General features: G+C 40.9%; 1 protein-coding gene across 2 annotated transcripts in view; it reads right to left on the bottom strand.

Annotated features, from left to right (window-relative positions):
• The window catches only part of RNASEH2B (ribonuclease H2 subunit B), a 39,216-nt gene extending 17,460 nt beyond the window's left edge, over nt 1-21,756 (bottom strand). Inside the window, exons 1-5 of one of the 2 annotated variants that reach the window (XM_052786170.1) lie at nt 21,621-21,756; nt 8,851-8,922; nt 5,828-5,935; nt 3,477-3,553; nt 763-883 (exon numbers count right to left, since the gene is read on the bottom strand). In XM_052786170.1, coding sequence (XP_052642130.1) covers nt 763-883; nt 3,477-3,553; nt 5,828-5,935; nt 8,851-8,922; nt 21,621-21,684 — 442 coding nt within the window. In that variant the 5' untranslated portion in view covers nt 21,685-21,756. The remainder of the gene's footprint in view (nt 1-762; nt 884-3,476; nt 3,554-5,827; nt 5,936-8,850; nt 8,923-21,620) is intronic. The other variant, XM_052786171.1, reaches the window with a different exon arrangement.
• Nucleotides 21,757-22,321: the final 565 nt, after the last annotated feature.

The following is a 22,321-nucleotide window of genomic DNA, read 5'->3' as shown; positions in this document are numbered from 1 at the left end:
TTTTGCAGGTCTGCCAAGCTGCGAAAATTATGTAATGCTCCTTCCTCTTCCCTAGAAAGCATATATTGTCTTCAAATAAAATACAAGCCCCCATACCAAAGGGAATTCTGGGAGAAGGTTGAAGAAACTATGTACAGAGTTGATACTTTGCTAATTTTTTCCATTTAGGTTTTCTCTCTCACGCACTTATGCATCCCAATCAAGTTTTCTATTTAAAAAAAATTAAGTCTTTGAACTTAAACCCACAACACTAAATTATGTAAAACTAGAAAACTTGTGCTTTCCTTTCTCAGCAGCATATTCTCTCTTCTCCAGCTTTTTCCTACTTATGGTTTGAATGCTTTGCAACAAAGGGAGAAAAAAAGCCAAATGGACAATGGTTAACTTCTTCCACACCAGACCATCCTACACTAAATAAGGAATTTAGAGAGATGTAAAACTTTCATCAAATGCAAAGAAAGTTCGGAACACATACAATAATGTCAAGAAGCCAGCTCTGATCAGTTTATCATTGTTATGACACCTAGCAACAAGACTGTGCAAGTATTTTAGAGTTACAGCAGATAATCTGAGATCCACACGTTGCTATTCACAATACCGCAATGACGACTTCTAAGCCTAAGCTTCTGTTTTTAGAAGTATAGCTTCGTCCAGCACCTTGGATGTTTGGTAAAGCAAAAAACAATATTTAAATCTATCTTGTAATGAAGTGACACTAATAAATCTAGTCTTTTTTTGCCCCTCCCAGTCCCTTTTTTTCACCTTTTTCTTCTGCTACATGATGTATGTACTGTTTAACATCTGCACACTTCAGCAGCAATGGGCAGTTAGGGTACTCTGAGTCTAGCACAACTTGATCGAGTGGCTGGAACTTTCCTTGCTGCTGAAAATACATCAAAGGGATTAAAAAAAGCATTATTATAATGTTAAGACACATGTACGCACTACACATATATAGAAATATATATGCATGCAATGGCCATAGCCTTAAAATAAAGGATTTAAAGAAGATCATATTTTGAATGGTAACACCTGACACATTGAGAAACTGATTACAAAGCAAGCTATAAATATTTATTTCAAACCAGTAAATACCTGCAAAATGCTGAACTCTTCAATTACTGCACTTAAAAGACCAAATTTAAAACAACATGGGGAGAAACTAATGTGAAGTACAGAGGGATTTTTTGGAAGATGACATAAGACACAGTAGTCAGTGTGTGCCAATAGTGTTTTAGACCAAAACCTGTTGGATTAAACTCAGTGTCATAACTTCCATTCAAATTTTACTTTTCCTTCCATAAAGATAAATCTCAAAGGAGCAGGGCAGCTGCTGGAACACAGTATTAACCTTTCACCTCTGCAAAGTCAATTCCAGTTTGGCCAGAGTATGTATATAAAGTGATTTTGGCACAACTTAAATAGCCCCACACATGACAGAACCATCAAACAAATTTTGCCGTTGCCAAACAATGCATAATCATTCAGCACAGTTTGGCACAACTGGCAGCCTTCCCTTTGGAAAGATCCTTTAGCGCATCAGTACAAAGACTCTGAGCTCTCCATCCTTAGAGAGTGCATGGTCTCAGGAGCCAAAGCTGAAGTCATTATATCGGTCAGCATGAAAAAAAACCACTTGGGTATCCTGCTTTCATCAGTAATTAATCCTCTTGCTAGACAATCAGAGGCTTAATAAAAGTAACCATTCATTGTTAAATCACAATAAAAACAAGCAAAAAACCAAGAACAACAACAACAAAAACCCAGAAAGGATTAAAGTTTTTTTTCTCCTGAAAAAGAAAAGGCACAATAACAATGGCAAAAAGAAGGTTATGAGATGCAGAAATAAAGCTGCAGTAAACTCTTTCCTATAGATAACTTACCTGCACAAACCTGCTTGTGTCCCAAAACCAGACAGCTACATTTACATTGTGCAGGGGCACAGAGCCTAAGCCAAGAAAGCCTACTGGATAGGAGATGGCTCTGCTTAGAAAACACATTAAGCAACCCTGCATCCCACTATCAAAACCAAAGGATGGTGCAAAGGATGATCCTAAGATACCCAGTGGGTACCTTGATACTCATCAGCTCAAGCCAGAAGTGATGGTGGTACATTTAAGCTGGCCTTGCATGAGGTATCTGCAACACAATCCTCAACATTTCCCTTTACGGAATATGCTAAATTAGGCAGGGCACTGCAGGAATGCATTTGCCCTGATTTAGGACCCAGAACAGCAATATGCATTTACCTGGCATCATGCCTGGCCTAGAAAACCAGAAAACCTAGAAAACAATGTACCAACAAAGTAAAGGGCAGTACAGGACTCTCCCCATGCACAGAAACAGCAGCAGTAGCTGTCCTTTACCCAGGCTGCCTCAACACTCTACCACATAGACAGAGGAGATTTACTGTTTCCCTAATTTAAGTTTGGTATAAAGCTTTCAAAGGGATGCTGAATTCAAACGGAGCACAGCACCTAGAGAATGAGCTAAACTATTCCTTCGGAAATGACTTCTTCTTATGGGCCACCCACAGAAATACAGAATACGTTTGCACACCCTATACCATAAATAATTTTAAAAGAATTACAGAACAATAGGTTACCATTACAAATGTGTAGTAGGACTTTATTTATTCACCACACAAAAATTGTTCTCCTGCATTCTCCACTTGCAATCTAAAGCCGAAAATAGCAAGCAACCTTACAGGAAATGCTCTTACGAGCAAAAATTCTTAGGATGCATGAAGTGAAAGTATTGCCTCCATGAAACAAAAAACCAAGGATCAACATTTACATTTGATTTTATGGCCTTTTTTCCACAGGCAGATTATAAACAATAAATCAATAACTTTGCCTATGCCTTTTGATATACTTCAGAAATTTAAGTGAGGTTTTGCCACACACATGATAAATCAGTGAAGCCATTTATTAATTATCCAACTTTTGGATACTTGATCGTCCCGTTGCTGTTCTATGATACAGCATCTCTGCAAATACTGCTTCTAAAAAGGCAGTGTTACCTTTCAAGTTCAAACTGCCACAGAAATGTTCTTTTTTCCTCCCCCATAGCATCCAAATTCTTCCTTTTTCCCTTCTTTCCCAAAATGACTCATCTACTGATGCCTCAGAAAGGGCACTAGTTTGTTTTACTCTGATGACACCTCATCATTTAAAATTCAATAGTTCTGAGATAGGCTGTCACAAAAGGACAAAAGAGATTCTCTGCTTCTCTCAAAAAGGAGGTGATTAGAGTTTGTTGAGATTGCAAGCTGACTCCTGGAATACACTTTACTGACCAAAAAACTTGATGGAACAAAAATACTTCTAGGGAAGATATCTCTGCTTTAAATGCAAATTAAATTGCCATTATTATGGAAGCACCTCTTTGTAAAATTAACATAATTTCTGCAGAAAATTAAGTCAGAAATAACGTTTTCTCCTGAGAATTCCAGTGAAAAAATAAAGCAGGCTTACCTCCTTGTTTGCCTTTATGAGGTAGTAAAGTATCAGAAATAAGGGGTCCATCGGTGTAACAAACAGCAGGCGCCCATCTAAGTGACAGATATGTAAAAGTAAGCTTAGTACCAAGAGGCACAATATATCAACCATTTTTTTTTTTTGGATGTTTTTCAGGAGCGTGGGGGAGAAGAGGAGAATTAATTTTTTTTTCAGTAAGTATCCCAATATTTTAATAAATGGGCAGGAAAAGAATATTTGTGATTTTATATTAAAAATACAGTGAGAACTCAATTCTCAACCCTGCCAAACCAAACCACAAGCTCCACTGCAGGTCTGCTGGCTTCAAGCACTCTTAGGTTTTTTTCCTTTTACAGGACTGTATTAAAAACAGCAAAATTGAAGCTGCCCTCTATTGGCAGATTTGGGTGTAACAGAAACTTCTTTTAGGATACCAGATAAATCCAGTATACTCCACCTCAAACACTGGGCAAGGCAACACTGTGCTGGCAGAAGAGGTAAGCAGGGCAAGGAAGAATTTCAAGAGCCAGTTAAGTTAGAGCTGCCTCTCATCTGTAAGGGGAGAATCTGCATGCAGTCTCCTAACAGAACAAAATAAATAGATCAGAAAATATGGCTCAGTATGTTGTACTCAAAGTTACACACAAAGGAAGAACTTGGTCTCCCATTGAAACAGACACCTCTGCCCATCTGGAGCTCATTGCAGGACAAAGGCTTAGTCAGGCTTTTTGAATAATTGTAGATAATCGGAAACAATGTAACATCAAGGAAATTCACAAATGAAACCCAATAATTGATGACAATTTGACATTAATTAGCAAACCAAAAGCAAATAAATGTACTTTTTTTTGTTTTAAATCACATGATTAAGATAATTAAAGAAAAGAAAATCCTATTGCGATGGCCCTAAAACTAACAAAAGATGGTGTGGGAAGAACATGGTTTGGACTAAGCTGATACCCAATCTCACATCTGTATTACTAATGTGATGCATTGCGTGAGGGAAAGCAAGCAGCAGGACTACTTACAAACATGAAAGCTTTGATAACAAAACTGGAGGAAAAAAAACCCACTAGCCACTTTCTCAAAGCTTCCATTTAAATGCTTTCCACTGTACCTCCAGGAAGAGTTATTTTCATTAGTTCTAAAGAGTTCAGACTCAGTATAGGTGTATAAAGACCTCTGCTCTTCTCTGCAGATAAGATAATTTGCTTTAACTGCAAACACACAGCTTTTTTGCGTTGTTCTTCCCCTGACCATTTCAGAGATGCAGCAGCCCTAACATTAAGCAACAATTTTTCCCCCTGTATCTTTTAAAGAAAGCTGAGGCGATTCCTTAAGGCAACTGTTTCCCAAGGGCCAAAACAGAGGTTAGAAAAGGAGGGGGAGAATACAATGTGGACATAATTGGGAGCAGGGAGCAGACTCAGTCTTTTGGCTCACCCCCAGTCAGAGCAAGGAAAAGCTCACAGACATACCGCTTGCATTGCTATATGCACCTGCAGAGGATGTTTAAAAGTTAACACACACTTTGGGATATTACCATTAAAGAAGGCCTATGTCTGGTGGGGTTGCTTTTATTTATTACTATAAATGGTCTTTTTTTCTAGTTACAAAGGACAAAATAAATATACCTTCATGTCCTGAATTAATACTTATTGCTTGGTCTATGGACATGCTGGCAGAGAAACACTACTCCAATGACCTCCTTACTGATAAAGGATTGTTAAAGCTGTCACAAGCGGTTGCATAAGTTTCCTCATTTTCAGAAAGGCGAGCTAGGATCAGAGAATGACTGGGATGGTATAGATGAGCTCACTTCAGACCAAACACTGAAATGGGACCTTCAGACAACAGGCCTATCCTCACACAGGGGACTACGGAGGTAATTAAAAGAAACCAAGACCATACATTCCAACGCTTGGAGCTCTTAACACACCGCTCTGCTTAGCTAGCTAAGGCCTTCCAGCCCTTTTTCCCTCCTGTAGGGTAACACACTTTACTTACACTGAGGACTTGCTGGTCTGATTGACAAGGCAAGCTAGGCACTTCAGTTTAAATACAATTGAATGACTTCCACCCCTCCCCCGCTTCCTCAAAGACAAATGAACATCTGTCTAATTGAGGCTGCCAAAGGCAGCCTTTTAAAGAGAGACCACAAAGCCCCCAGCCCTGGTTAAATCCAGATGGCAAATGAGTGTGTCAGAAGGTGGGGATGTGATGCAGCATGCCTCAAACAACTAGGAAAAACACCTGTAAATTTACTAGAAAATTTACTAGAAGAGAGAGGGAAGGTCTGTGTATGAATATTAGTTACAGTTGGGGGAAGAATATGTTATATTACTCACCTTGTTGAACAGTCTGACCTATAAACCAGGAACGATATTCCTCATGAAAAGCTTTTACTTCAAACAGCTGCTGTGCACCACTATTGAATAAGTAAAGGGTTGCTTCCCCTGTTGAAAAGAAATCTGGTTTGTGTTTGTAAGCTTTCACAAAAATCAAAAGAATACCCAATACGTCTGAAGAATGTGCCTTATATACATACAGACACACAAACATACACACATTCTACATAAACTCACTACAAAGAAAGCTCAGACAAAGAAAACTATTATATACAGATGTTCATTCACCAGCTCTATAAACCAAACTGAATTTGAATCAATAAATAAGATGTGTGAATAGTTCATCTTACAACACAAAGCCTTTGATCCGAACCCAAATCAAAATCACTCAAGAAATCAGCTTTTGTCTGTACTGAAGGAGGAAGGTGGAAAACAAGAAAATCCCTTCTACTTCCATCACGTTTGTCTCCAAGATATCAGACTCTGAGTTACGGGAACAAAAGTCTCAAACCTTCAAGTGACAATTTGAAATCTTTTTTTTTTTTTGTGCATCAAAATGGATTGCCAATGACTAAGTACGGGTAGACAAATAAGGTGAACAAGAAAGCTAAAAAGTTGCTTTGAAGTGCCCATCAGAATCTTGATAGTTTGGAAGGAAAAGGAAAGCTTTATTTTAGGCCACCCCACAGCACAGCTCTGCCATTTCACAACAGTTCTGCGTTATGATGAAAGGGTGATGACTATGTTGCAAAGAGGATTGGCATTTTCCATATCTAAAACAAGAAGTTGCCAAAACTGCAGAAGGGGCCACTGAAATTTGGTCAGCTGAGTCTGTTGGCTGGACTGGTCCTGTCTTGGTTATCAATCCATCTTCAAGAGACAAGAGCAACTATAACACGGCAGTCCTGTTCAAAACAGGTAAATTGCAAAGCTGCACTGGCTCACAGATCATGGGCTGGCTCAAAGAAGTCGCAACGTAAGCCCCTGCAAGCTGATGTCATCACTGCTGTTCTCTGTCTACAGAGATCCCTAGGTGCGGAGGGAGGCCAGCTAAAATGGCAGACACATCTCTTCCCAAAAATGACTGATAATGCATTTTTTCCCCCCTTATACAAAAGGCTGACCAGATGTTTAACTGGAGGAGAAGAGTGAAGAGTAGATACAAGGGGGAGTAGCGGTTTCAATCATTACCATGTGCTTCTGAACAAGGGTCTATACACCATAGTTTGATCAGCACCAGACGTCAAACTACTCACAGAAGTGCTCACTGAACAACCTAAGACTCCTACCAGTGAGCGCACTAGCCAAATGCAGTGGTGAGCTACGAAATCCTGGGAAAGGGATAATTCCTATTGCCTAACTCCAGCTCCTTAATTTATTTGCTTATGTTGAAAGGACAGTCACCACAGGTTCCCAACAGTGTCATTAGACAGAAACTCCAGGGGATGGAGAGAGAACCTAGGCAGCTTTGCTCACAACTTTACCACTTCAATTAGTTGCTTAAGACTTGTGGTATGGTTATCTCCCTTCTTTTAGTTCAGCACTTTGAAAAATGCTTCTTGTGGTACTTCTAAATTGCAGGCTGAACCCTAGTTTATAGTCTTTGTAAGGGATATAAGTTCTGTCCTTTTTACCTGTCTATAAAAAGGACCATGTACCCTTTTATTTAATAAAGTGGTTAGCACGAATTCTATAGTGTGCTGAGTCCTTCAGCGCATATTTATACAATATCTGGCACCAGCAATTCATCTCTTAGACCAAAACGTAAGGAAAACACATTAATAGGGTGTTCTCAGTCCTTCCATTTTCAGACCCTATACTTATAATAGGCTACATAACTGAAAGTTTATGCAGGCCTATAAATAAGCTCCTGTAAATTCTGAAGGAACACACCCAGGCAATCATTGTACTTCAGGTTTTCCCCAGAAACCTTTCCCAAGATCTCTGATTCTACAAGGTAAACAGATCTCTTCTTCCACAGAGAAAAGCAAATTAGTATCTGTGCTTTCAAAAACATAGCAAATTAGAAAGCCAATATAATACAGCAGGTGGAAAATATCCATGGCTATATATTCCCACTGTAAATCTGAGCAATCGAAAAACAGTTATCATGATGAGTAAGTGATTTCACATTCCAGATCTATTGTTTTTAATTATTGTTCTCGTTCAAGAACAAGTAGCAGTTACTATGCCATGACATTAAAATGTACCTGGAGACTTTAGTTACAAACATATATAAATGAGCAGTGAATTTCAAAACAAAAACATACAACTTAAATCTACAGAAAACAAACAAGCTAATGAAAAGAAAAAAACACAACATGAAACGTGTTTTTCAAACAAAATGTTAACCCTAACAAAGGCTTACTGCAAGTTTCTGTTGCAGTATGTCATACTCCGATTATTACATTACTCATATAATAATAATCCTTGACAAAAAGAAAAATCTGACTAGAAGAAAGTAACCGTGGGATGGTGGTGTCATTGTATCATCTGCATTTGCTGGTCTTTCCAATGTATTTTGAATTCAAAGTGCCTCATTATCTATTAATGAGAAAGAGACACCACCCCTTGGACCAGTGAAAGAAGAAAATTAGATTTAAAAATGAAAAGGCTCAAAAAGCTTGGTAAGTATAACTGAATCACTTCTTCTAACTCTGACTATTCTTTTTTATAGCATAAGATGAATGCTATGAAGCCTAAATTTGGATTAAAAAAAACCCCAGGCTCAACACCCAACACTGTAAGCTCCCCAAAACTAATGCACTTAAAAACAGAACTTAAATTACAACTCTTTTTTGTGCTGCCAATATTCCTGATGAATAAACAGTTCAACCAATTAAAATTATAAAAGAAATCCTAAATGTTTGCACAGCATTAACTATCTGGCATCACCAGCAGTATCTTTGGCACATAAGACTTACACTATCATCATTATTTCAGCTTGCAAAATATGAATCTTTTGGTGGTGAAGGGAATCAACCAGAACATTAACAGGCTCATGTCACAATTCCAAAACTTGCCTGTGCTTGGATTGCGCAGTTTTGTAAACAAAGGTTCACTGTCAGGTGTCTTAGGGGGTTCAGTAGCAGACTCTGTAGGGGGAGAGGAAAAAGTTATGAACTTGTAAATTGAGAAGTATTTCACATTCTGCAATGCTTCTCCAAGACATTCAGAATTAATTGGATTGACACTTTTTGAAAACTCACGTATTTTCTGCCTAAAAGTTATATGCCTCAGCCCAAATTCATCCTACCTGATCAAGACACCTAAATTATGATTCCAGACATCCTGGCACTCTGTATCTGTCACAGGAAAGATATGCACCTGGAGATGATTTAGATTTTGAAAACCACTTCCCCCTAGAGAGCCCCAGGCAAGAGAGCTCCTAAGTTTGACATCTCAGTTAAGTGAAATGAACTGATATGTTGCCCTGATTGTCACAAAGACAATGAGAATGCTTTGGTAAGTTAGGCCAAGCAGAGAGTGGACATTAAAAAGTTAAAAGTGCAAAAGGTAAAACATTTGTGGGAAGAAACAGTGGTCCTCTAAAGCTTTCAGGAAGTCAGATTATGCAGGAATATGGGGCAGGAATTGTCTGAACAGTTGTTACTTCTGTGAAAAATATGCACACTTGTTTATCTGTTATGTATAATCTTGAAAAATAAAGAGTGCATTTAATTCCCCCCACAGAAAAAAGAAGCTGAGAGAATACAGCACCTCTGGCTTAAGCCTCTGACAGTTGTTCTCTTTTCTGTGTCTTTAAGCAAAAAAAGACAAAAAGCAGAGCCACAAAAGTACAATTTCTCTGTGAAATTAAAAAAAAATTAGAAAGGAAACAGCTCCCACAAGGATGCTGATTCAAGTCTGAAAAACGATCCATAAGGATCCCCAGTTAATTATATTCTATCCAAGTTCTCTTTGTAGGGAAAGTCTAACTTATATTTATGAAAACAACTTCCCACATCTGAGTGAAGAGCAACATGACAGCATCATCTTTCTTAGCTTGCACACTGCCAGTTCTGTCCCAATTCCTTTCATATAGGCATTCATCAGAGCAAGGAAAATTACTAAAGCGTTTCACATACATAACCAGTATCCAGACCCCAGAGAATGGACTGACAGGGATCAGGCTGACGTTTGCATTATGGTGCTGCTGAGGAAAGTAGAGAGGAGCAGCAGAGGCGGGCTGCACAGCTATTCACAAGGGAGGCTGTTGGAGAGAACAGAAGTGCCACATCATCCTTCCCTTTTCAGTTGCACCCAGGAGGTTTGCAGAGAGGGAGATAGCACAGTTCTTTTCTATGGAAAACAGGCAAGTAGGAACCTCAAGTACAACCAAAAATAGCTGTCTTCCACTCTGGCTGAAAGCCTATCCCCAACACATCTAGAAAGGACAGGTGGACTCACAGGCTCTTCATAGGCACCTCAGTGGCAAAAAGCACCCCAAACAACCCTCATCTTTCACATCCACTCCTGGTTATTCAGTTGTGTCACAAACAGAAATTGCTCAGATAAAGACATAAGCAGGGCTTAAAAAGCAAGTGTGTTTTGTGATAACGTGTTGGAGGATAACAGTTCTCAGAGTGGGTCGGAGAATTTAGTCATTTTCTTCCCCTGAATTTTTAGCCGAGTCTTCAGGTGGCTTGAAAAAGTGCTTTTAAAAGTTTCAATATAAGTTGAGGAGTTTTAATGGAAAAAGTCCGTATTTGCTAACCAGACTTGCTTCATATGCTGATACATAAACACACACGGTTGTCAAGCTACATTTGCCCTGGCAAAGGCAAACTTCAAATTTCTAGAGCTGTGTATATTTCAATTCTTGACCACAGTTTAACATTAGTGTATTTTTTGTTACTTTTAAAAAGACTACAGTGATTAATGACAGTGAAAGAAACACACTGCATGTGTTTACTTTGATGTGTTTCACATGAACATGTTAAAATATACACACTAAATATGAGTTTCAAAATTTAAAACAAAAAGCAAAACAAAAAAACCCCAAAGGAACTTTTAGCGCTCACTTGCTCCGCTTTCTTCATGTACAGATTTATGAACACTGGGAATGAGTCCAGCTGAGCCCTAAGTTGCATCTTGTATAACGTGAACAATTAAGTAGACAATCATTCCTAACGTAGCTGTTTTTAATGAAGTTCACATCTTTATTTAGTGGGTATGTTCTTTTCCTAACCTTCTAGTAAAACACTGAATTTATCCATCCCCGCTAAGCCTGGGAGACACCTGCAGTGTAACAAACCCAAGAGTACAGTGTCCCATCTCTTCCTCATCAATCCTCTGCCTTCCTCACCCAGATAACCGCTCTCCATCACTAAGGCCTGCCCCATGCTATCTCAGGCTCAGCACCCTCTGCTGCGCCCCTTTGTATATGCAGCCCGGCCCCGCAGCTGCCTTGGCTCAGCCAGTAGCTCTTCCCCATGTGAAGAGAAGCACAGCTCTGCCCATTTAGTTCTTTGGTCCTCCCCAAGCTCTGTGGGGTTCACCACTGCACAGAGGACAGCAGTGGTCGTGCAATAGTCCGAGTTGCAGCCTTCAGTCCCAGTATCTCATGCTGATGGGATCAGAGTATACGTCACATCCTCCGCACAGCTGCCACAGAAGATGGATGGTTTACCAGAAGGGACACGCACACGCACGTGCACACACACAAGAAGAAGGGAAGGAGTGGGCAAAGGCAAAAGTGGTTTCTCTGAATTTCTTCTACCTTCAGTTTCCTCAAAATGTAGGCAATACTTCACTCCATTTCCAGGGGCACTTGAAGTATATTTTTGTTACAGATTGGCTCTACTAGATGTCAAGTTGGCAGATAAAAAGAGGCAATTGGGAGAATGCCTGCTTGGAAAACTGGATGCAATATTAACGTGGCCTTAAGGGCGAAGAAGGCCCTATTTATCTGAATTTAAACACTTCATGACTAGGAAAATGCTGAGCAAGGGATTTTTGAAGTTAGGTGTCCAAACCTAACTTGTGTGTGTTCTGGCCTTTAGCCAGGAAAGGTAACTGGATTTCTTTAATGTCATTACATTTATCAGTCCTTGTATTTGGGCAAGGATCTCTTACAGCTAAATAAAGACTTCTTAAAAAGCAGTACTATAGCAATTTTCTAGCAAAACTAAGAGTTAAACTAGGTCTTTTTTTTTTTTAGTTTTAAGGTTCGCATCCAGATAAGAAATAATTTTACAGAAAATAAGCAGACAAAAGGGACATTACAGGAAGAGCTTTTTTGTTAAATCCTAAAGGAAAACATCAGACGATTGCCACTATGCTTACTACAACAGTTTCCGTAGCTCACCCCTGAGAAATGTGTTCATCTACAAGAACAACAAGTGAGAGAGGTAAGACCTTTCTGACTATTATACTCTCTACAAACTGTCTTGCGGCTGTAAGCTGTAGGTAACACACAGTCAGTACAGGTCAACTTACTAACAGATGTGCCAGTACAGCATGCTATTCTCCTAGGACAACATTCATTCCAAGGATACAAACTGATACAAGGGTACATACGGGCTCAATTAATCCTGTCCCAAGGAGGCATCTCAATTAGCAAGCCACTCTCTAAATTGCCCGGGAAGACAGATGACAGGCACTTCCAGGAGGCAGCTGAACCTACCTAAAGCCTAAACCCACCTGTATCATCCCCTGCAAGCATACGCCTCTGTCTCCATCGAGCTTACAGACACCTCCAGCAACACGGAATGAATCCAGATACAGTACCGCTATAGCTATACCAGAGGAGGGAGTTCTGAGGCAAGCACAATGCAGGACAATTAAAAGCCAACACTGGGCTGATAAGTATGTCTACTTTGCTTAAGTTATAGTCTACTGTTCATTCACTATTAACCAAATCACATGAAATCCATCTAAAAATGTGGGTGATATATCCATCAGTTGTACTGGAGTCTACAGACGGAACCTCAGAGTCCTAAAGCTGAGCGAAAGAGACTATAAAAGCTTAAACAAAGCTTTCCATTACAGAAAAGGAGAAAAGCCTATCGTATTTCGTGGAGGTCAGACACACAACCAGGCAAATTCTATAAAAAATATAAACAGAACAAAGTGAAAATGAACCAGCTGTCAAAGGACTTCTGGCAATAACTTCTTCCACAATGGATAGATATGAGGCACTAATGAATGTGGCCATTAAAAAAAAAAACAGTGTTAGCTGGTACAGCAACATGAATAAATTGGAAAAGAACATAAAAACTCCCACTAAGATCTATGAAAATGTTATGGATGATGCAAGGTCTCTTCACCTTTTTTTTTTTTTAAAAATTGCTTATAGAATACTATATATAACAGACTAATATCAAGTTATATGGAATTCCCATGCAAAAAGCTGCCAGCCAAGCAAGCAAGAAGGCTGTAAATATCTGTCAATTGCGTAAGAGGAAAAAACCCTCTGAGAGCACAAATTTCCCTACCACCATCACCCTGCAAAAAAACAGGATTATTTAAAAGTCTGGAAATATAAAGTTAAGATTTCATTTAAAAACAGATATTAAACCATACGTCACCTACACAAGTCTTTTCCGTTCCCTTCTTAACTTCTAACCATGCACGAAAGGTGTGTCAGATGGAGACATTATGATGGAGCCCGTTAAATGGACATTTTATGGAAGACTTTAAACTATGTAGCCTAAGGGCACACAGATACGTTAGATCTAATAATCATTTTATTTATGTTCTTTTTAGAATCAGTCAACCCTGAAGTAAATGGTTTTAATTCAGTGCCTGTGTCCTCTGTCCTGCAGCGTGCCCTGAAAAAAGCCCAGTGAAAATTAGTTAATAAATCCAGTACTTTGTATCACCCAAACTTTTGACAATTTTCTAAGTTACAAGGTAATTAACTATTAGCATAATGAATGAATTCAGGTATGCACAGACTAAGGATACAGTTTCATGAATGGCTTGAAATGACCAAAGATCACAGGCTATTGAAAAGCGCAGTCCCGAGATCCCCACCTCTGCTCCCTCCCTGTTGCACATCTCTGCTTTCTTTCCATTCAAGCTAGCAACCTCGTGGCCACACAGCATGGCGGCTCAGTTCACTGATCCAGCTGAGAAATAACCAGTCAGAAAAAAGAAGTATTAATTTTCACCCAGATCAGTAAGCTATTCTCACTCACCAAATAGTTACACGATCACTGGAACGAGAGGACAGAACCCATAGCAGGAGATGGCACAGAATATAACTTACTCTATATGTGACACTGGAGGTCTTTGACCACTGTAAGCTAATTAGAAAACTAGATCGTATGTGACTTTACAGAGGTGGGAAAGCAAGAGATGAGCCACAAGACTACGCTGTTGTTTCTGTGGCTCACAATACTCTCAGGGGAGTACTAAATGGCACACAGCTCGATTTGCCTCTGCAAACAGCCTCTTTTGCAGGTGCTTAGATATAAGGTATGGCTTTGCACTTGCACTCGATTTTTGGAAATATCTTCTTAGTTGTTACACAGTTACGTTAAATTGATGTTACCTCACCACCTTACCCTCTCCTTGACCATACACAGTAGTACTAGCTTCAGTGAAGGGACTTTTGCCATGCCTGTTGTAAAAGATAGAATGGTTATCAGACTGGAAATCACAGCATTTATTATTTGGTGCCCTAAGGAAATAACGTTTAATGTGACATAATTTACACCCCTTCAAGTCTTTCTGGCTCCCACTTTACCTGAAAATCCTATGATAAAACACAATGACACCTAAAAATGGCACTGTCTTCTATCTTGAGCAAAACTTCACATGCAAATGCTACTAGATGGTTTGAGTGGTCTTTTGCTCCAGTACAGAGCTATGTAATACAGCTAAATATTAAGACTTCTGCCTGAGAGCATCTTTTGGCTTCCTGTTATGCTGGCACAGTTCACTTCTTAGGCCAAAAAAACATGTTCGTGGACTTACTGGCAGCAATGGACAGTACCGATTCATCCGTTATTGAAATCTAGATGCTAGCAGATCATGCAGGGGTTTGAGCTGAATGAAGGAGAGGTCAATCTTGAGAAGTTCAAGAACAGGTTATCACTTGAAAGGATAAAAACTTCATACTTCCCTTTGCAATATTTATAGGGTCAGCACTGGTGCAGCTGTATTACTGGCTGAATCAGCCCTATTTCCATGCGCAGAGAGGCCTAAGTTGGCATAAGTTGGTCTCTTCCAAGCCAGATGGCAGAAAGCAGAAGTAGGAGATGGTGTTACACATTAAAACATCTCTTTTCAGTTACTTTATTTGCTATGCTTCCTTCTGGCTCCTTAGCTTGCCAGTTATATCTGCTTTATACACAGCTGAGCTCAGTATGCCTTTTAAGAGATGACATATAAGAAATGGTGCAAATTACCTGCAGGCAGAAGGCTTTGTTCAGGAGATGCAAATGCCTATTTAGGGGGAGGTTAAGTAAAATACACCCACAGAGTGCTAACTTCTAAAATAAGCAGATTCACATTCACCTTACTAAAAACGTGTATAAATATGTGCATATATTTTATATAATCTTTCTACTGTTTTAAGTCAGCTGTTAAAATACATACATATTTGTTTATTGTAAACACTATTTCCAAGTTGTTTATCACAATTATTCTGGAAGTATTAATGTTCAAGTATCCTGCTCAATTTTGACATTCATTTGACATTCAACTTCTGAATCAAGCTCCCTAACAGCTCAGCAGTGTGGTCTATTTTGCAGCAGATAAATCGACCTGGTTTTTAAATGCTGAATAAAAGCATGTATCAAAGCGTTAAGTGCAAGGTGTGAGAATGGAAAAAAAATAAAAATAAAACCTGCCTACTTCAGATTTTAAAGCAAACTACTTTTATGCATTAAGTATTCCACAGCTTCTTTTGCTATGACATCTTCTCTCAATATGGCCCAAAATTTTCAAGTCAAATGCTTCCTCTGTTGTTGCACAGAGACAAAAGTTCCTTAGTCTCATTTGAAAGAATGAAGGATTAATTTAATGTGTGCTGATGCCCTACGGTTTGGCACAGTCCATTTATTTCTGCCTCCATCTGACTTTTGGCATATATGAGATTTGTTCAAACAGCTTGCCAAGTCTAATGTGAAACTGCTCCTTTTATTTTTAAATAAGTAATTCCTAAAAATAATAGGATTGTTAAATTTCCCTCCCCCCTTGCAATCCTTCCAGTGCTATTCATATGGCAGTTCCCATAAAACAATAAAAAAGCTAATCAATTTACTGTTTAAGAAAACAGCAGACTGAAAAAATGTAGTCAGCTAAACTTGTCTAGTTCAGAAAACTAAAGGTTGAAAATAATTTTCAGCTTGCAGCTAAGCCCTACTTTTTCTCCTAATACAAACACAGAACAAATTAAATATAGCAGTCTTAACTTTAGGTGTAGAGTGGAACACCAGACTTAGAAAACTGCCTTCAATTCCTAACCTCTTTGCTAAAACCGGTGAAGGATATAAATAGTTCCAGTTCTGACTTAACACCTATCTCTGAGAAAGTGTACTGAAAAGAGACTGCCCTTCACACCCATCCTGTTAAGCAGCTAGTGTGATTTTGGTTGCTATTGGTAAGACCAGTTTGAAGCCATTACGTAAGAATGTTTATTCTTATTATTAAAGCCCAGATCAGATCTATGTCACGCACAGTGACTTTACCGCAGTATTTGAGGGTTTTCCAGGGCCCTGCCCTTAGAACCCTACAATTAGGTGGGGTCTTAGTATTATTTCTCTGTCTAGAAAATAATTTCTAGTTCTTACAATTTTCAGAGAAAACATTAAAAATGGTAGTTCCATGGGCCCAGCTCACAAAGCAAATTAGAAATTTCCTGTATGCACATAAAAAAACATAAATCTCATCGGTTCAGTTAATAGGATTTTACAAAAATGTACATGACTATGCAGTAAACACAGACAGACTCTCCTCTACTAAAGCACATCATTAGCAACTTTCTAGCTGTGAGATGGCTAGGTTTTAATCCTCAGGAGCTACTTCTTTTCCTTTGTACCTAGCTAGACCAATACAACAAGAAGCCTGTATAGGAAGCTCTACATTCTCAAGGGTAAAGCGGGGTTTAGATACATGGGTGATATAACATCCCTGATTATCCAACTACTATGAGAAACGCAGAAAAGCACAATCTGGAAACTCGGCCACCCACCAATGAAGTCCATGTGGGTCCTTCAGGACTTATTAGCACTTTGGTGTCTCCGTACCATGATTCCTCCAGAACTCCAAATTCGGGAGGTCTTCTTAACCATCGACATCAACTACCCTGCACAAAGCAAGTTCAGATCCGGATTTCCAGCCAAGCTAATAAAACCCCCTGGAACGTGGAGCACAGCACAGAAACACCCAAGTGGGTCTGCACAGAGCCAGCTTGGGTCCATCAGGACTTATATAGTTCAGACACTGTCTGAAAGCAGCGGCACTGCAAAGCTGGTCCTGGAAACAGCAGAGATGTGTTAACATGGCACAGCACTTGAACTAATAAACTGTTAGTGCTGAGCTGAGTCTGCTCTAGGCCAAATCTGGTGCCTGTATATCCACAGCATAGTTAATCTGCAACTGGAGAAACCACCCAAAGAACTGACTCTATTTTCGAGCCCAGCATGCACAGCTCTACCCCTATCCACATGCCCAAGTTTTCTGTCCTCATCACCTCCCTCCATACGACCAATCCCTCCATCTACCCTCTTCCTGTTTGTTCATCATTTTCTCTCTTGACTATTCACATCCATTTCTCAACCTTCCTCTAAATGTCCATGACAAGGCTGCACAATGTACACCAGCGGCTTCCAGCCTTTCAGGAGTGATTAATATGGTTACCACCTTCTCCTCATCCTACCTTCTCCACCAGACCAACACTTCCTAACTCGTCTCCCCCTGACTTCTGGCTTCCCCTTTGTCCTGCCCTTGGTGTTTCAACCCCTAACACAGGAACAATTATGCTTATAGAAACAAAACTAAAAGATGATTGTATTGGCATATCAAATCATCCTGCCTCCATGGAAAAAATAAGTATCAGCAGAAACACCACCACAAGAGCTCTCACCAGGACAAGGGCAGGCTACCATTTCTAAAGGTAAAATGTGCTACCTCACCTAGAAGTTGCTTACCAGCCAGCCCAGGTATGACTGCCTGGGGCTCTCCTTTCCCCTTCCTACTCAGACTTCCCTTGTGTGACTCTCCCATGCCAAACCACCTCAGTGTCTTGGTGTGGCAAAGGGCTGGTGAGAGCAAAGACTGTCATCAGGCTGCTGCTAAGATCAGTGAATGAGGAAAGAATGCCATAGGAAAGAATGAGGGTAAGCAAAGACTGATTGAAATGAAGCACAGGGTGACTGGCCTGCTGACTGAACATCAGCTCTGCCCCTCAGCTCAGGCAACTCTGCTCCCCCTTCCTACCTTCACCCACCTCTACAATCCACGTCAAATACCTGCTGAGCTGTGTGGTTTGTAGCTCTGTCCTATGATGTGTAGGCACGAGATGGACACTAATGATCAAAGTTTTACAGTACTGGAAATAAAATGGTAGAGTTAACCACTTGCAACAGAAAGTGACAGAGTCTGGCCCTCTAGAGCAGTTCGAGAGGGCTGGGATAACACACATCATTGGTGAAACCACCACTCCAACTGCATTACTCCTCTAGCCATAACCATGACTTCAACAAAGAACATGGGCAGTTCTACCTGACAGAGGAGATTCCTTGTTTCTGAGCTGTTTCCAGAACACTGAAATCAATATAAAAATTAAGAAATCAGAAGCAAAATTGAAATTTATCTCCTCAGTCATCAAACATGCTTTGAACAGCAGAGCAGCAATTTACTGTCTATGCAATATAACATAGTGTATAAACGTGTACCGAAACAAGGAAATTAGTAATAATTTTATAACCTTCAATACTAAAGCAGACAAGCATACTCTGCTCACTTTCTACAGCAATTAGAAAATGAAATCTGCCTACTTTTTAGCTGCTGTGTTCCAGATATCAACCCGGTGCTGTCAGTGCGGAACTCCAAATAAGAAAGAATCTCGCCTCTCTCTTACATGCGCTTTTTACGCAGTTAAGTGTTTCTACATGTCACATAAGCAGCAAAACCCCAGTCAAGAGACTTGTGCAAAATCAGACAGATTCTCAGAATGACATAGTAACTAAAGAATCAGAGCAACACATGAATCATCATTCAGAACTCCAGCCATATCTTTACCTTGTTCTAGGAAGCTACTGTTGAACCTCTAACAGTCTGAATGATTGAAAACTATTGATAGGTAAGAAAGAAAGTTTCAGTTCTCATTGGTTTACTTCTATACTTCTGACAGACTTCATTCTTTTTTAGACTAAGATATCTTGCCTCTCTGCAGAACTAGTCACCATCTCCATCCACACAGGAACTTTTAAGATGTCACAATCAAAGCAAGATGAATGGCATATATCCAAGTGGAGATGTTATAAGGTTGCGTAGGATGGTATACATTATTAATCTTACAGGCTACTCTAGGAGTCAGACTACCCCGGTGAGTAGTTAAAACTAACTTAAGCACTTGAAAATGGGACCTTAGAAAGTGCCTTTATTACAAGAAAAGTTTTGGAGCTTCTTGGGTAGCATTAAAACACACCTTGCTCCTTCCTCCCACTATGCACAGGATAATGGCCACAGATACAAGAAGATAAATAAGCTATTTACACCTAGGTGTTGGTAGACTTATTAACAAATGGTATTAAATTCATATCCAGAACTAGATCCTGCAATTATTTACATGAGTCATGTTTATGCATGTATGCAGCATAATGCCATGTGGGTATTATGAAGATATGGATTGCCATATGAATAAAATTTAAGATACTCAAAGAAAAAGCATTTTTTATTATAAATCCAACTGCATATATCTTCATTCCTAGAAGTAATCAGGTCTTCCTACTACAAATTCTGCTAAATGGCCAATGAAGAACTTCTGAGATCCATTCAACAAAACAGTTAAGAAATACAAAACTTTGAAAAGTGACAGACATTAACTTTAAAAATCTCTTTTCTGAAAAAAAAAAAAGTTAAAACCAAACTAAAATCATTAAATCTATTTCATTTCAGCAGTCCTATTCATAGGATTGGAAAGTCTCATTAGCCATGGAGTTCCAACACTATCAGCCACAGACTTTTTTTAAAATCACTATGTGCTTTGAGGTTCTACTAAGGCTTAATAAACTTTCTTACAGGTCTGGGGTACTATATAAATTTTGTCAGAGCTGTGCTGGCATAATTGGTAATGCAAACTGTCTGGCTTCATGAAAGTTACAAGCTCTGGCTCCAATCCTGCAAACACTTACTGAAAAATTTAACTTACTGCACAGAACTGACTACTCATGCATAAGTTAAGCATATTTGTAAATATTTGCACAGTACGGACATCTGTTGGCATAGCCAGTCATCCGATACACAAGATTCAGCTTTAAATCCTAGTCTGCAGAGAGTCAATATTAAAAAAAGGAATTCCTCACTTATAAATTCCTTTCTTAGGCATCAGGCATGTCAGATACCAAAGGGTGGGATTGAAAAGTCAAAACCAGAGGAAGAGAGGAATCAGTGAGATCAAAACAATTGGTTCTGTTTCTCATGTAACTAGAGAAGCCTGGTTTCTCACAGATGCATGTCTTAAGACTGAACTCCTGCCTTGTTTTCACTCTCTGCTGAACTAAGCTCTTGCTATACCTTTCCTTCAGTGGTGCCATTTATAGCATTTCTCACATCATTGCCTACATTTTCACAAAGCTCATAAAATTACTCCAAAGAGCTCCTCCTTTTTATCAGGTTTGGTTGAAATTAACACTCAAAAGTTTTGGGTGGGGTAAGAAATAGGCACAGTACAAAGTTGACCCACAGAGAATTGTGGAAGTTGCATTTCCTTAGGAAATCAAACTAAAAAAAAAAAAAAAAAGCAGTTACAAAATGCCTCCTTCCTCTTAGTGTCTTGGAGTTTGAGCACATCCTGTTTCACTCATCCTCTTTTAACACAAAAACCTTTTGTCATCTATGAATTTAAAATTCTAAAACCTGACACTAGGCAGAAATAAATGTAAAGGGGGAAAGGCATCTTCCCATTTATTCAGTGCTAAGTGAGAGAAACTAAGCCTACACAGTGTTTAAGGCCTTGTGTATATATATCGCATCTGCAGAGCTGCCATGTGGAGGTCTACTTCTTTAGCCTGTTAAGGAGGAAGAGCCGAGGAGATCTCACTCTGGCTTAGGACTTACGCTTTCCAAGGAGTTTGTTTTAAAGCTGAGGCTTAGGGCACTAAACCGTTTCCTTCAAAAAATGCAGGAATGGACTAAGGGGATGGAGGCAAGGTGGGCTGCCAGCAGCAGGGAAACGATGGTGAGGCTCCATCAGGGACCTCGCTGACAAGACCTCTCTTCTACAGCTCCTCTCCCCAGGGCTCACAACGCTGTCTGCAAACCAGGGGGGAAGCTGACCTTTGGAAAACCCTAATGACACACAAAAACAAAATGCAGTGAGGGAAACAGGGTCCCTGGAGAGGAGAAAGGGGGGTACTCTGTAGGGCCTTGTGTAAACCTGTGTCTCAAAACGTCCTTACCACACCAGGGCTGGGGCGAGCCGCACACAGCAGCCCAGTGACCTGCCCCAGCCCTCAGAGAAAGGCACCCGTGTCTCCTGCCCGAGCGACGGCCCAGCCCCACCGCGATGCGGGCGAGCACCGCCAGGGCCAGGGCCAGTCAGCGGGGCGCGGTGGAGAACGAGAGATCGGCGCTGCGGCAGAGCCTGTCCCACCTCGGAGCCCCGCTGGGTTACCTGGTGCAATGAGCACCCACTGGCCTGGGTGTCCGTCCGCGGGATGCTGCTTCGCTCCCTGCATGCTCCGTAGGCCCCGACCACCGCCGCCGCCGCTCCCGCTCCCGCCGCCGCCACAACATGGCGGCCGGGGCGGAGCCGCCGCAGGGTGGGGGGGGGGGAAGAGAGGCGGGAAAAGGCGCCGCGCGCCCCCGCAAGCCCCGCGCCTGGCGGCAGGACGGCGCCACCCCGCGGGCGGGAGGGGGGGGGCGGGTGGCAGCTAGGGCCCTGAGATAGCTAGAGCGGCGCTGCCGCTGCCCCTCTTCTCCCCCCCTCCCACGGGGAGGGAATGGTACAGGCCATCGAGGGCGGGACAGGGAGCGGCGAAGTCTCTCCTCTCCTCTCCCTTCACCTCGGCCCGCCCGCGCGCTGGAGGCGGTTGGGCCTGAGGGAGGCGGTCAGTGCTGCGGAGCCCCTTTCCCCTCTGGGGAGCGGACAGGCAATAGGGCTGCTTTCCCACACACGTCTATCCCCCCCCATCTCACGCCCTGAGGGCTGGCAGGCAAAGGCTTCCTTTCAACCCTGTCCCATCGCAGGCTGGGAGGTGACCAAACGGAGGGGTCTGTGGCAGACGGTGGGGAGGCCGTAGCTGAGCAGTGCCTGCCACTGCCCCGTCGCCGCCAACCCCTGGCAGGAGGCAGCACCTCTGCCCAAGGCTTTGT

The sequence above is a fragment of the Harpia harpyja genome, chromosome 4 (genome assembly GCF_026419915.1).
Source record: "Harpia harpyja isolate bHarHar1 chromosome 4, bHarHar1 primary haplotype, whole genome shotgun sequence".
Lineage (NCBI taxonomy): Eukaryota > Metazoa > Chordata > Aves > Accipitriformes > Accipitridae > Harpia > Harpia harpyja.
The sequence above is the reverse complement of the archived record's forward strand: the minus strand, read 5'-3'. Positions and strand labels throughout refer to the sequence as shown.